The following is an 11,771-nucleotide window of genomic DNA, read 5'->3' on the forward strand; positions in this document are numbered from 1 at the left end:
TTTGGGTGGAGGCAAGAGAGACAGACAGACAGATGACAGAGAGAGACGGAGAAAGAGAGAGAGTTGCTCAAGAGATCATGTAGTAGCAGGGACCAACCCCTGTCCACTGGGCTCTCTGGCATCGCCCCTGTCCTTCTGATGAAAATCTTTCTCACAGGTCTGAGGTGATATCTCCTTGTGGTTTTGACGCGTTTCCCTAGTCATGCAATGATAAACACCTTTCACATGCCCAGAGCCACCGTAATGACTTTTTGGAGAAGTGTCTACTTGGTTCTTGTGCAGTTTTTCACTGGGCTTTTCAGGAGTGTTGTTCACGGGTATTTTTAAGGATCTTTCCCAGTGCTGGTGGAGGCTCAGGGGTCACTTCTGGTGCTGGGCCTGGGGCTGTTGGCTGACATTTCAGGCCTCGGGCCCGCCCAGTGATGCAGTTAAGTCTCTGCTGTATGTAACTAAGAACACGTTTAACTGTGGTCCAGGGACGTATGTGGGCCTTCATGATCACAATCATGAAATCCCATTAATCATCGACTTCTTGAGCGGGCTCAGTAACCTCTCAATTTGTCCTTTCCTTGAGATCTGAGAAGTCTCTCTCGACTCGGCCCTCCCAAAGCTTCTGGGAGCTCGCTTTTAAGTCTCTGGATGTTTGCCGTTGATGGGATTACACACACCTGGGTTCCTCTGCCGGTATCTTCATGTGTGAGGCCTGTCCAAACGTGTGGAGAGGGCTCTCGAGCATGGCTGTAGCTAGGTTCCGGTGGTCTTCGGCCGCCAGGAGCTTTGCTCAGGGCGGGGAGGGAAGCTGGAGCCCATCTCCTCTGAGGGGCCCTGGGGAAGACAGCCAGGCGTGCGGGCAAGAGACTCTCTGCCTTAGTTTGTGGGCCTTAGTCTCCTTTTTCACTTTTTGGCCCACACCCAACTGCACACAAGCTTACTCCTGGCTCCGTGCTTGGGGTTTTCTCCTGGCTCTGTGCTCAGGAATCCCATTTGGCAATGCTCGGGGAACCTTCTCTGGGGCTGGAATCAAACCTGGTCTGGCCCGCATGCAGGCAAGTGCCTTACCTACTGCACTATTTCTTCCAAATCTCTTCTCAAGTTTTATTTTTATTTTTTTTCTTTTATTTTTTTTGGGTCACACCCGGCTATGCACAAGGGTTACTCCTGGCTCTGCATTCAGGAATTACTCCTGGCGGTGCTCAGGGGACCATATGGGATGCTGGGAATCGAACCCAGGCTGGCCCCATGCAAGGCAAATGCCCTACCCTCTGTGGTACCGCTCCAACCCCTTTTCTCATTTTTTAAAGCAAGTTTTATTCTTTTGCTTTTTCTCTAAATAGCAAAATCATATTTTGCTGACAGAACAAGAGAAAATCTATGGGTGCTATGCTACCCTTAGAGTCATTAATTATACACTTAAGAAAATAGAATGTTCTGTGAGAATTCTTCAAATTTATTCTACAATGAGTTATATTTACACAGTTTATAATAGGAGTCATCTTCCTGTAATTACAGTAGGCAGGATTATAGCAATTTGTAAAGTGAGTTTTAAACAAACAGATCCTATATATAGTGAGAACATATTAATCCCTTTGGGCATGACGTCCAACAAAAATAGGCGCTCTGGATTATTCCTTAAAAGGAAGACTTCATAATGACCCAGAATGTTCCAACCACTACTAGTAGGCATGTTCACTTCAGATCTGATATGTAGTTTATAGTCTGGATTTATTCAAATTATATGTAGCCTTTATTCTAATATTATAGCAAATAAGATCAATAGAAAATGGCCAAAATAAGAGACCAGTATGACAGTAATAGCTGGGAATGGTCACACTAGACAAGAACTGAGTGTTGAAAGTAGGTAAAGGGATATTCTTGATAACTTTTCTGTATCAATATTGCAAACCACAATGGCCAAAATGGGGCGGGGGAGAGAGAGAGAGCCTTCCATCCTTCCATAATGTTATGCTGGGTGTGGGGAGTTGAGGGTGAGGGGAGGGACCTGGGGACACCCGTGCTGGGAAATGTGCCCTGGTGAAGGATGGGTGTTGGAACACTGTGTGACTGAAACCCGACCATGAACAGCTTTGTCAGGGTCTATCTCACAGTGATTCAGTGAAGAAAGTAATATTTATGAAGCAATGACTTACAAATATGTTCCTGTTGAAGCTAGATTGTTTCCCAAGTTTACTCAAGATGACAAGATGATGGATTTTTCTTCAGAAAATGTGACTATAAAGCAACCAATTAAAATGTTACAAGCCACCATCGAAGTGTGTTGGTGACACAGGGTCAGAGGAGAGAATGTCTGAGCTGGCGGATGTGACGAGGCTGGTTCCCGGTGGTGTCAGAGCCTCATCAGGCTTTCCCCGCACAGGCTGTCTCCTGTTGCGTGGGTCTTGATTGTTGCTTGTTTCTTGCTTGCGTGGTCCTGGTGGATTAAGTAAAGCGTGTGCTCTGCCAGTGCATGGATGGGAGTGACTCTCAGTCCTGCTTAGCCAGTTTCTGGGAAGCTGAAGACGATCTTTGTTGTTCCTGGAGCACATGTGGGCTCACTGTGAGGAATTTCTGGGAGTGTGATGCGTGTGTGAAGATTGTGAAAGAACTTTCTCCAGGGATTCTGAGTTGCGGGTCATTAAGATACCTCAAAGGACTGAGCACAATTGTTGCAGGCTGAAGGCCCAGGCTACATCCCTGGCTCTGCAGATGGTCCCCTGAGCACCACCAGGATGGACACGGACACACACACACACACACACACACACACACACACACACACACACACACACGAAGGTCCATAGAAGGAACAGGAGAGCAGTTTAGCATTCAAACACTTGTTTTATATGCATAAGGCTCTAGGTTTGTGTATGGGGGAAGAAAAGAAAAGAAAAAAGAAAAGAAAGGAAAAGAAAAGAAAAAAAGGCTCGTATAAGCACAAAGGTCAACACTGGTATCACTGTCACTGTCATCCCGTTGCTCATCGATTTGCTCAAGCGGGCACCAGTAACGTCTCTATTGTGAGACTTGTTGTTACTGGTTTTGGCATACCGAATACGCCACAGGGAGCTTGCCAGGCTCTACCAATACTCTTGGTAGCTTGCCAGGCTCTCCAAGAGTGGTGAAGGAATCGAACTTGGGTCAGCCACGTGGAAGGCAAACGCCCTACCCACTGTGCCATCCAGCCCGTCAACACTCGGTACCAGAAAAAAGGTACCAGAAAAAAAGGCAGGTGTGTGTGTGTGTGTGTGTGTGTGTGTGTGGGTGGGTGGGTGGGTGGTGTGATGTGGGAGCAGTGCCCAGGCTTGTGTGTGTGTGTGTGTGTGTGTGTGTGTGGTGTGGGAGCAGTGCCCATGTATAATGAGATAGAAATTGCGCTGTGTCTTTAGAGTTTTTAGAATTCGGATAATTAAGCAGAGGAACTAAGGAAGGCTTCCAGGCAAGGATGTCACTTAGGCAGTTGTGATTGCTTGTTTGCTTATTTTACACGGGTCACACCTGGCAGAGCTTGAGCTTCAGGACGTCCAGGTCCGCTGCTGCTGAGAGCTGCTGGTGCCACACTCATCTGGGCAGTGCTGGCCATCACACCGTGCGCTGCCTCTCGCGCCATCTCCCGGGTTTGGAGGAGGCATTGCAGAGACTCTGATTTTTGCGATAAAATTATTCCCAAAACTATTGGTAAAAGAAACAAAAGCCATTGTTTGCAGGAAGAACAAATTCCTCTGCTACATTATGGCAGAACAGATGTGAGGACAGGAGAGACCATTTTGCTTGGCCCTGAGTGGCACGAGCAAGCTACACTGTGTCCAGTCCCCAGCTCAAGAGAGGGGAAAAGGAAGACCGGGCATGGCTGAGAGCCGAGGACACTCTCCCTGCATGTGGCCAGCACAAGGGCAGTCTCCCAGCCCCCTGGAATGGACCCCCTACCCCAAGATGTAAAAGCAGGGAGGGAAGGAGGGGAGCGGAAAGGAAGAATCAATGATGAAAAACCCAGGGATTTTATTTATTATTTTATTTTATTTTATTGTTTTGCTTTTTTGGGTCACACCCAGCACTGCACAGGGGTCACTCCTGTCTCTACACTCAGGAATTACCCCTGGTGGTGCTCAGGGGAGACCATATGGGATGCTGGGAATCGAACCCAGGTTGGCTGCGTGCAAGGCAAATGCCCTACCTGCTGTGCTATTGCTCCAGCCCCAAACCCAGGGTCTTTAGAGTGACAGATTCTGTAGCCCTCTTTGACTTGGTTTCTCCCCCCTGATTCCCACCCAGAGGGCAGTGCTAGGGTATTTGGGGGAAGGCTGGAGGGGGCTGCATTAGGGCCACTCTGACCTGCTCTGTCCACACAGCCTGATGCACGTTACCTGTTTCAGAACTGGCCTATTGAACCTTTCACTACCGATGCAGTAGCTTGTCTTTGCAGGCAGTGATTTCCCGCTTAGCATTGTTCCCCTCCCAGCTCGGACAGCAAAACCGAACCAGTGCTGACGTCCCCTCTTCCGCACAGGAGAGAGAGTGCGACCCAGCGTGCGGCAAGAGCGGGGAGAGGAGCCTGTACGAGGGCGTGCGGGGCGCCTTCCCGCCCGACTACGACCCGCTCAGGGTTGCTGAGGGGGAGGCGGGCAAGCTTCGGGTGCTGGCCAGGCTCCTAGAGGTCATCCGCACACTTCGCCCGGCCGAAAAGTAAGAGTTCCATTTTATTGATTTCGATACATTAAACATTTCTTTTGTTTTTCTTACTGATTGAGGCTGCACGCCCTACCCACTGTGCAATCACTCCAGCCCCAACAATGAGTTTTCACTTAAGGCCAACTAGGCAGAAATATGTATGGATATAAAAAAAATAGCGGAGATGTCTTTTGAGATGTGAGGCCTATCTTGTTTCTTAATTTGTCAGGACCTTTGCTTTTTTCCTGCCCTTTAAATGTTGCCCCTCCTTGGGGTTTTCTCGTAGCCTCCTCACTTTGAACCCCCCATCACCTTGCTGGTCATGTATGCTCCTGGTACTCATGTAGTGTTGGTTCCAAGTGTGTATTTGTGGCTCAGTCCTCTTCTGTTTCACATCCTTGCATTTCACTGTTGTTTGTGTGTCCTGCTTGTTATAGTCACAACCAGGGAACTAGAACTCTAGACTTCCGGGCAGGTGTTACCTGAGTGATCTCCAGCACAGAGCCAGGAGTGAACCAGAGCATTGCCAGGTGTGGCTCCCAAATCATTGCTGCCCCCCACCCCCAAATAGCTTTTCTTTCAAGTGGTATGTACTGTGTGTATTTTTGTGTCCACAGTGGAGTATGGAGTGAGCCCACCCCTGGACCTCTGAAAGAGAATTATACAAGAATCTTACCAGAGCACTTGCCTGTTTCATCAATTTATATCTTTCCTTGTAAGAACCGTTAGGGTGCAATGCCCCTCCATCTAGTAAATTCTTGTTAGAAAAACTGTCTTTGAGATAGTATTCTTCATTCACATAATAGGATAGAAAAAGGAAGTGATTTAGTTTGCTGTTGTTGATGGGGTTTTGGGGTCACAGCCATCATTGCTCAGGACGTGCTCCAGATTCTGCTCTAGGCCCACTCCAGGCAGGGCTGGGGATGCTGTGTGGTGCTGGGGGTCAGACTGGGGCTTGTCACATGCACAGCAGGTCCCTTCACCTCCACTGTTGCTCCACAAAAGTAAGCAATTCTGAACCCAAATAATGAGTATAGGGGTTGTGATAGATCGCAAACATGGCCATAGATGCTTCTCCCTGTGCCCGTGTTCCTTCTCTGTGTGACTTTTAGGATCTCACACTCTGGGTTCAGACTCCCGACTTAATTGGCCGTTGGGAAATGTGGTACCAAAAGGCCTGGAAGTTCTTGTGCAGCGCGACTTGTCCTCCTTTGCGTTTTCTGGCATTTTTCCATCCCCGAATGAACTGCCGGGAGAGGACAGGAACCTGGGACAGGAGCTGGGGACAGCCGTTCATGAGGCGCTGGCCCTGCTCGCAGCTGACTCCATCATTCTATGTCTGTTCCTCTCCTTCTGACTCCCTTCACCCAGCATGATACCCTCCATGTTCATCCATTTATGAGCAGATTTCATGACCTCATTTTCCTTTGTGGCTGCATGGTATTCCATTGTGTAGATGTACCATAGTTTCTTTGACCCAGTTTTCTGCTTGGTTGTTTCCAGATTCTGGGTAGTGTGAATAGTGTGAATAGTATTGCAAGGAACATAGAAATGTGGGTGGCATTTCTGCTGTGTATTTTTGTGCCCCCATGGTAAGTTCTCAGAAATGGTATTGCTGGGTTGTAAGGAAGCCCAGTTTCTAGTGTTTTGAGGAATGCTCATATTGTTTTCCAAAAAGGCTGAGCCAGTCAGCATTCCTACCAACAGTGAATGCGAGTCCCTTTCTGCTCGCATCTGCACCAGCACTGATTGTTCTTGTTCTTTTTGATGGGTGCCAGTCTCTGGTGTGAGACGATATCTCATTGTTGTCTTGATTTGTATCACCAGAATCCTTCTTTTTTTTTTTTTTTTTTTTTTTTTGCTTTTTGGGTCACACCCAGCGATGCTCAGGGGTTACTCCTGGCTCTGCACTCAGGAATTACTCCTGGCGGTGCTTGGGGGACCATATGGGATGCCGGGGATCGAACCCGGGTCGGCTGCGTGCAAGGCAAACGCCCTACCCGCTGTGCTATCACTCCGGCCCCACCAGAATCCTTCTTATGATATCATCCTAAGAAAGAAAGGATGGGAAGTAAATCATTTTACTTCTTGTTTGTCTAAAACTGTTTTTATTCTGTCTAGCACTTACTTAGCTGATCATTTCCATGCTAATAAAATTCTGGGAATTTTTAATTTTGGGGTGGGGATAGACCATACCCAACCATACTCAGGGGCCACTCCTGGCTCTGCCCAGGAGTGATTGCTGGCGGTGCTCAGGGACCATTTATGGTGCTGGGGGGGTCAGACCAGTGGGCCGTGTACAATCGCTATAATCCCTGTTACTGTCTCTGTAGCCCCTAAAGTGCTATTTTTTCTTTGTTTGTTTTTGGGTCACACCTGGCGATGCACAGGGGTTACTTCTGGCTCTGCACTCAGGAATTACTCCTGACGGTGCTCAGGGGACCATATGGGATGCTGGGATTTGAACCCAGGTCGGCCGTGTGCAAGGCAAACGCCCTACCCGCTATGCTATCACTCCAGCCCTAAAGTGCTATTTTTAAGGTTACTTTGGGAGGTAAAGAAGGTTAAAAAAAAAAAAACTTTACTATTTGGAGTGGAAAGCTCGTAGATATTGTCTTTAAAATTGAATTTGAAGGACTGGTGAGAGAATAGTTGTGAGGGTGCACATTTTGCATGCAGCCGTCCCTGGTTTGATGCCTTTCATTACGCAGCCCCCCTGGGTGCATTGCTGGGTTCAGCCTTGGGAGCCCTCTGCCCAGCACTATCCCACACACCACTGCGTGGCACTGACCAGCACCACACACTCGGACCCTCAGACCTCGGCATGGCACCACTGGGCCAGGAATCACCAGGAGGGTTCCCCAGGCCTCCGGAATCCACGTGTAGTTCCCTCCCCCACAAAACTACTGTAGAATTTAAAGGAGAACATGTATTTTAATTACACGAGACCATTGTTACATATTCTGTCAATATCAATGATAACATTTTTGTGGAATTTCCCTTCAAGTTAAAAAAATCATACCCGTCAATTGTGTTTATATAACTATATTACAAATTTTATATATAAAAGCATATTATGTATTACTGTACTACATAGCATATACTATGAAGCTGTATGTATTACATAATCTTCCATTTCATTTGACAGAGTGGTTTTGGTATCCAACTATGTACAAACCTTGAACATTTTGCAAGAAGTATGCAAGCGCCATGAATATGCTTTCACAAGACTTGATGGGCAAACACCAGTCTCTCAAAGGCAGCAAATTGTCGATGGCTTCAATAGTAAATACTCTTCTGACTTTATATTTTTATTAAGTTCAAAAGCTGGTGGTGTGGGACTTAACCTTACCGGAGCATCTCACTTAATTCTCTATGATATTGACTGGAATCCAGCCACTGATATTCAGGTAAGAGTGTCTCTATGCAGTAAGCAGACAGTGACGCCCACGGGGCTGTAACACCTGGGAGTAGGGTGTGGCACCGATGTGTAAGACCTGCTGCTGGCACGCGGCTGACAGCTGTCCATCTGCGGTTTTCAGAATAATCCCTCCAGTGTGGACACGGTTAGTCTGTTTTACAGATGAAAACTATGGGGACATATTCTAGGCCATATATGAAAGAATGAATCAGGATTCAAATCCAAACCTGTTTGTGTCTAATTCCTTGTACCATTGGACAATTAGGGTGCTCATGTGTTAAAGATCAGTGTTTGTGCAGGGTACAGTAGCATAGTCGTTTCACCCATGGGGGCCAGTAGGTGACTCAGGGGACAGAGCACAGGCTGGGTGTGTGGGCAGTTCTGAGTTCCACCCAGCACCGCGCTGGAAATTGTTTTTCTTTTTAAAAAATTAACTTATTTAGGAAACAATTACTGGATTAAATTTTTTTTTCTAAATGATTAGAGTCAAAGAGTCATCTCTCTTTTTCTTTAGAACATAGGCCTTCATGTATCTTGAAGTGTTTGCCTGTGTATTTGCACCTCAGTGGACATTGGTTATGTCCAGACCACCTTTACTTTCACATTCCCTTAGAAACACTCACCCAACCAAGAAAACATAATCCTCAGGGTTACAGTTCTTACAGTCAAAGGAAACACATTAGAACCCGCCAGGAGTACAGCAGCCCAGGGCAGTCTCCAGGAGAAACCAGATCCATGCTGCCGCTGTCATCTCCCACGAGGGCCACACAGGAGCCCCCAGCTGAGCGGGCAGCACTTGGAGCGATGGACATGAAGACCTGGAGGACCAGTCTGACTAATGACAGTGCCTGTCTCCAGCCCACCCAGAGGAGATTAATAGGACATGAAGCAAGGCCCCCTCCCCGAGGGTCAGCACAGACCACCTGGTGCAGGACAGCAGTTTGGTGGGGACCAAGACCCAGGTCAGTTCTAATTAGGTTTGCTGTTCCAAGGATTTAGAGGTTGTCTCCAGAAATGGATTGAAGGCTGACTTTCCTGCTTTCCGATCCGCCATCTTGGTGGGTCCACTGCCAAGATGCGGATTTTCGTGAAAACCTTATGGGGAAGACTATAGCTCTTGAGGTCAAACCCTCGGATATGATAGAAAATGTCAAGGCCAAGATCCACGATAAGGAAGGAAGGAATTCCATCCAATCAACAGAGATTGATCTCTGCTGGTAAACAAAGACGTACTTTGTCTGACTACAACATCCAAAAGGAGCCCACTCTTCATCTCGTTTTGAGACTTCAGGGTGGTGTAAAGAAAAGGAAGAAGAAGTCTTACGCCACTCCCAAGAAGAATAAGCATAAGTGAAAGAAGGTTAAACTGGCTGTCCTGAAATACTACAAGGTGGATGAGAATGGCAAGATCAGCTGCCTTCGCCGGGAATGCCCCTGAGATGAATGTGGTGCTGGAGTTTTTATGGCCAGCCACTTTGACAGGCATGATTGTGGCAAATGTTGTCTGACATACTGTTTCAACAAACCAGAAGACAAATAATTTACCTGTATGGGTTAATAAAAGGCATGAACTCTAAAAAAAAAAAAAGAAAGAAAGCTGACTTTCCTGTGGTGCGCTCAGCTTACGAGCGTAACATTTTACCTTCCAGTACTATTGATGGAATTCTGAGACTTCAGGGATCTCTTATGAACTGATTACAGAGCCCAGACATGATTCACCTTAGAGGTGAATCATTAGCTCCTCGGAGTGGGACGAGATTCCTGTATCCAAAAGATTCACTGGACTTAGTTTCTAAGTGAAATCTAGAATATTTTTCCCTGACCACACCCAACTGTGCTCAGGAATCACTCCTGGTGGGACTCAGGGGACTCTCTGGGATATCGGGGGTCAGGCCCTGGTCGACCACATGCAAAGCAAGTACCCTACCTACTGTTTCTGAAATCTAGAATTTTTAATATAACTAGAAATGACATCACTTAAGTGAAGAGGGCTGTTATCAGTTCCTCCTGTGCTCAGAATTGTTATTTATTTTCTGTAGGCAATGTCTCGAGTCTGGAGAGATGGGCAGAAACATCCCGTACATATTTACAGACTCCTAACCACAGGTAACTCTTCAGTATGATGAATAATGAGTAGCTTTTGAGCAACTACCCAAACAGTGTTGTTAATCTGTGCTTCTGTGTCAAAAAAAGCTGTTTTTTTTTCTTTAGCTAGTATATTAAAACATATTTCTTGCCTACGGAAATAACAGGCACAAAGAGCAGAAAGAAATGTAATGAATGTTTCCTCTTCAAGGTACAATAGAAGAGAAGATCTACCAAAGGCAGATCAGCAAGCAGGGTCTATCGGGGGCAGTCGTAGACCTGAGCAAGACTTCTGAACATATTCAGTTTTCAATAGAGGATCTTAAAAATTTGTTCACGTTTCATGAAACTTCACACTGTGTAACTCATGACCTGCTTGACTGTGACTGTATAGAAGAAAAGGATCATACAGGTTAGTTATATTTTAATTCTGTTACTATAGAAAAATTCATGCATCTCCTTCTAATAGTAAAATATACTTAAATACGGAATAACTCAAATTATTTACTGTTTGTGTGGAGTAAGTAGCTTTCTTTTATTCCTCAGGCAATAGAGCAACTGCCAGATGAATGTTTGAGAAAATGTTAATTATGATCTCACTGGTTCCTTAATGTTTAGCTTCTTATTTCTCAGTCAGTTGTGAAAAACTTAAGTTATTTAGGAAAAATTTTCATACCCTGACATTAGAAAAATGTGTTTAACCCTTTTTTGTTTGTTTCCTTGGCGTCTTCATGCCCCTGTCTGTCGGCAGGAAGTCACCTTTGACCCCAGGGGTCTATGGGCTTGCTCTTTAGGGTGGGGCCCCTCTTGGGCCTGAATCTGATCGGCCCTTGGCAGGGCAGCTGCTCAGCGCTGTGCTTTCCCTAAAGGGCTCCAGGCTTGGGCCAGAGGGTCTCCAGGCCACCATATTTGTCTCTAATGCTTAAATCATCATTGTTGCTAAGCTGTAGGAAGCTCTCAGTGATGTATGTGGGAAGAGTGAATGAGCTGACTTGTTCAGTGGTATCTCGATATCACGTGTTGGCCAGAGTGAGGTCCTGACTGACCCGAGGGTTCTCCTATTGTTTTCTTTCTTTCAGGTGATTCTTTGGAAAAGTCCCCTCTCCCCAGAACTTCTCAGCCGGGCCCACGCTGTCAGACATCCAGCTTCCTGAAGCCTCTTTCCATGTCAGAGTTGAAGCAGTGGAAACACTTCTCTGGAGATCATTTAAATCTTGCAGATCCTTTTCTTGAAAAAATAAGAGAAAATGTATCATTCTTTTTTCAGAATATAACCAATCAAACAACCACTATAGAATGAAAGATTATTAAATGATAGTACTCTTATACCTCTTTAAATATATTCTGGGCTTGTTTTGTTTAGCTGGGGGGCTACATTCAGAATACTTTGGGGTCATTCTTGATGGGGCTACGTATGTGGTACTGGGGATAAAATCGGGTGGGTTGGGTGCAAGACCTTACCTACCCCCTGTACTCCTCTCTCTGGCCTTTAAATATGTTAATCTAGTAATTAAATGGAATTTTTAATCTGCTAGAATTATTTGATCACTGTATTTCTTGCAGAAGTTATCCAGTTTTGACATGCTAGTCAAAGTTGTTGCTT

The 11,771-nt window shown here is 46.1% G+C and overlaps 1 protein-coding gene and 1 pseudogene across 1 annotated transcript in view; both read left to right on the forward strand.

Moving 5' to 3' along the window:
• RAD54B (RAD54 homolog B) overlaps nucleotides 1-11,571 on the forward strand; it is a 90,582-nt gene extending 79,011 nt beyond the window's left edge. The window contains exons 10-14 of the mRNA XM_055129535.1: nucleotides 4,502-4,677; nucleotides 7,811-8,072; nucleotides 10,123-10,189; nucleotides 10,380-10,580; nucleotides 11,248-11,571. Of these exons, the coding sequence (XP_054985510.1) occupies nucleotides 4,502-4,677; nucleotides 7,811-8,072; nucleotides 10,123-10,189; nucleotides 10,380-10,580; nucleotides 11,248-11,468 (927 nt within the window). The 3' untranslated portion in view covers nucleotides 11,469-11,571. The remainder of the gene's footprint in view (nucleotides 1-4,501; nucleotides 4,678-7,810; nucleotides 8,073-10,122; nucleotides 10,190-10,379; nucleotides 10,581-11,247) is intronic.
• LOC105943536 (ubiquitin-40S ribosomal protein S27a-like) lies at nucleotides 8,931-9,623 on the forward strand (annotated as a pseudogene).
• Nucleotides 11,572-11,771: the final 200 nt, after the last annotated feature.

Source organism: Sorex araneus, chromosome 2, assembly GCF_027595985.1.
Source record: "Sorex araneus isolate mSorAra2 chromosome 2, mSorAra2.pri, whole genome shotgun sequence".
Taxonomy (NCBI): Eukaryota; Metazoa; Chordata; class Mammalia; order Eulipotyphla; family Soricidae; genus Sorex; species Sorex araneus.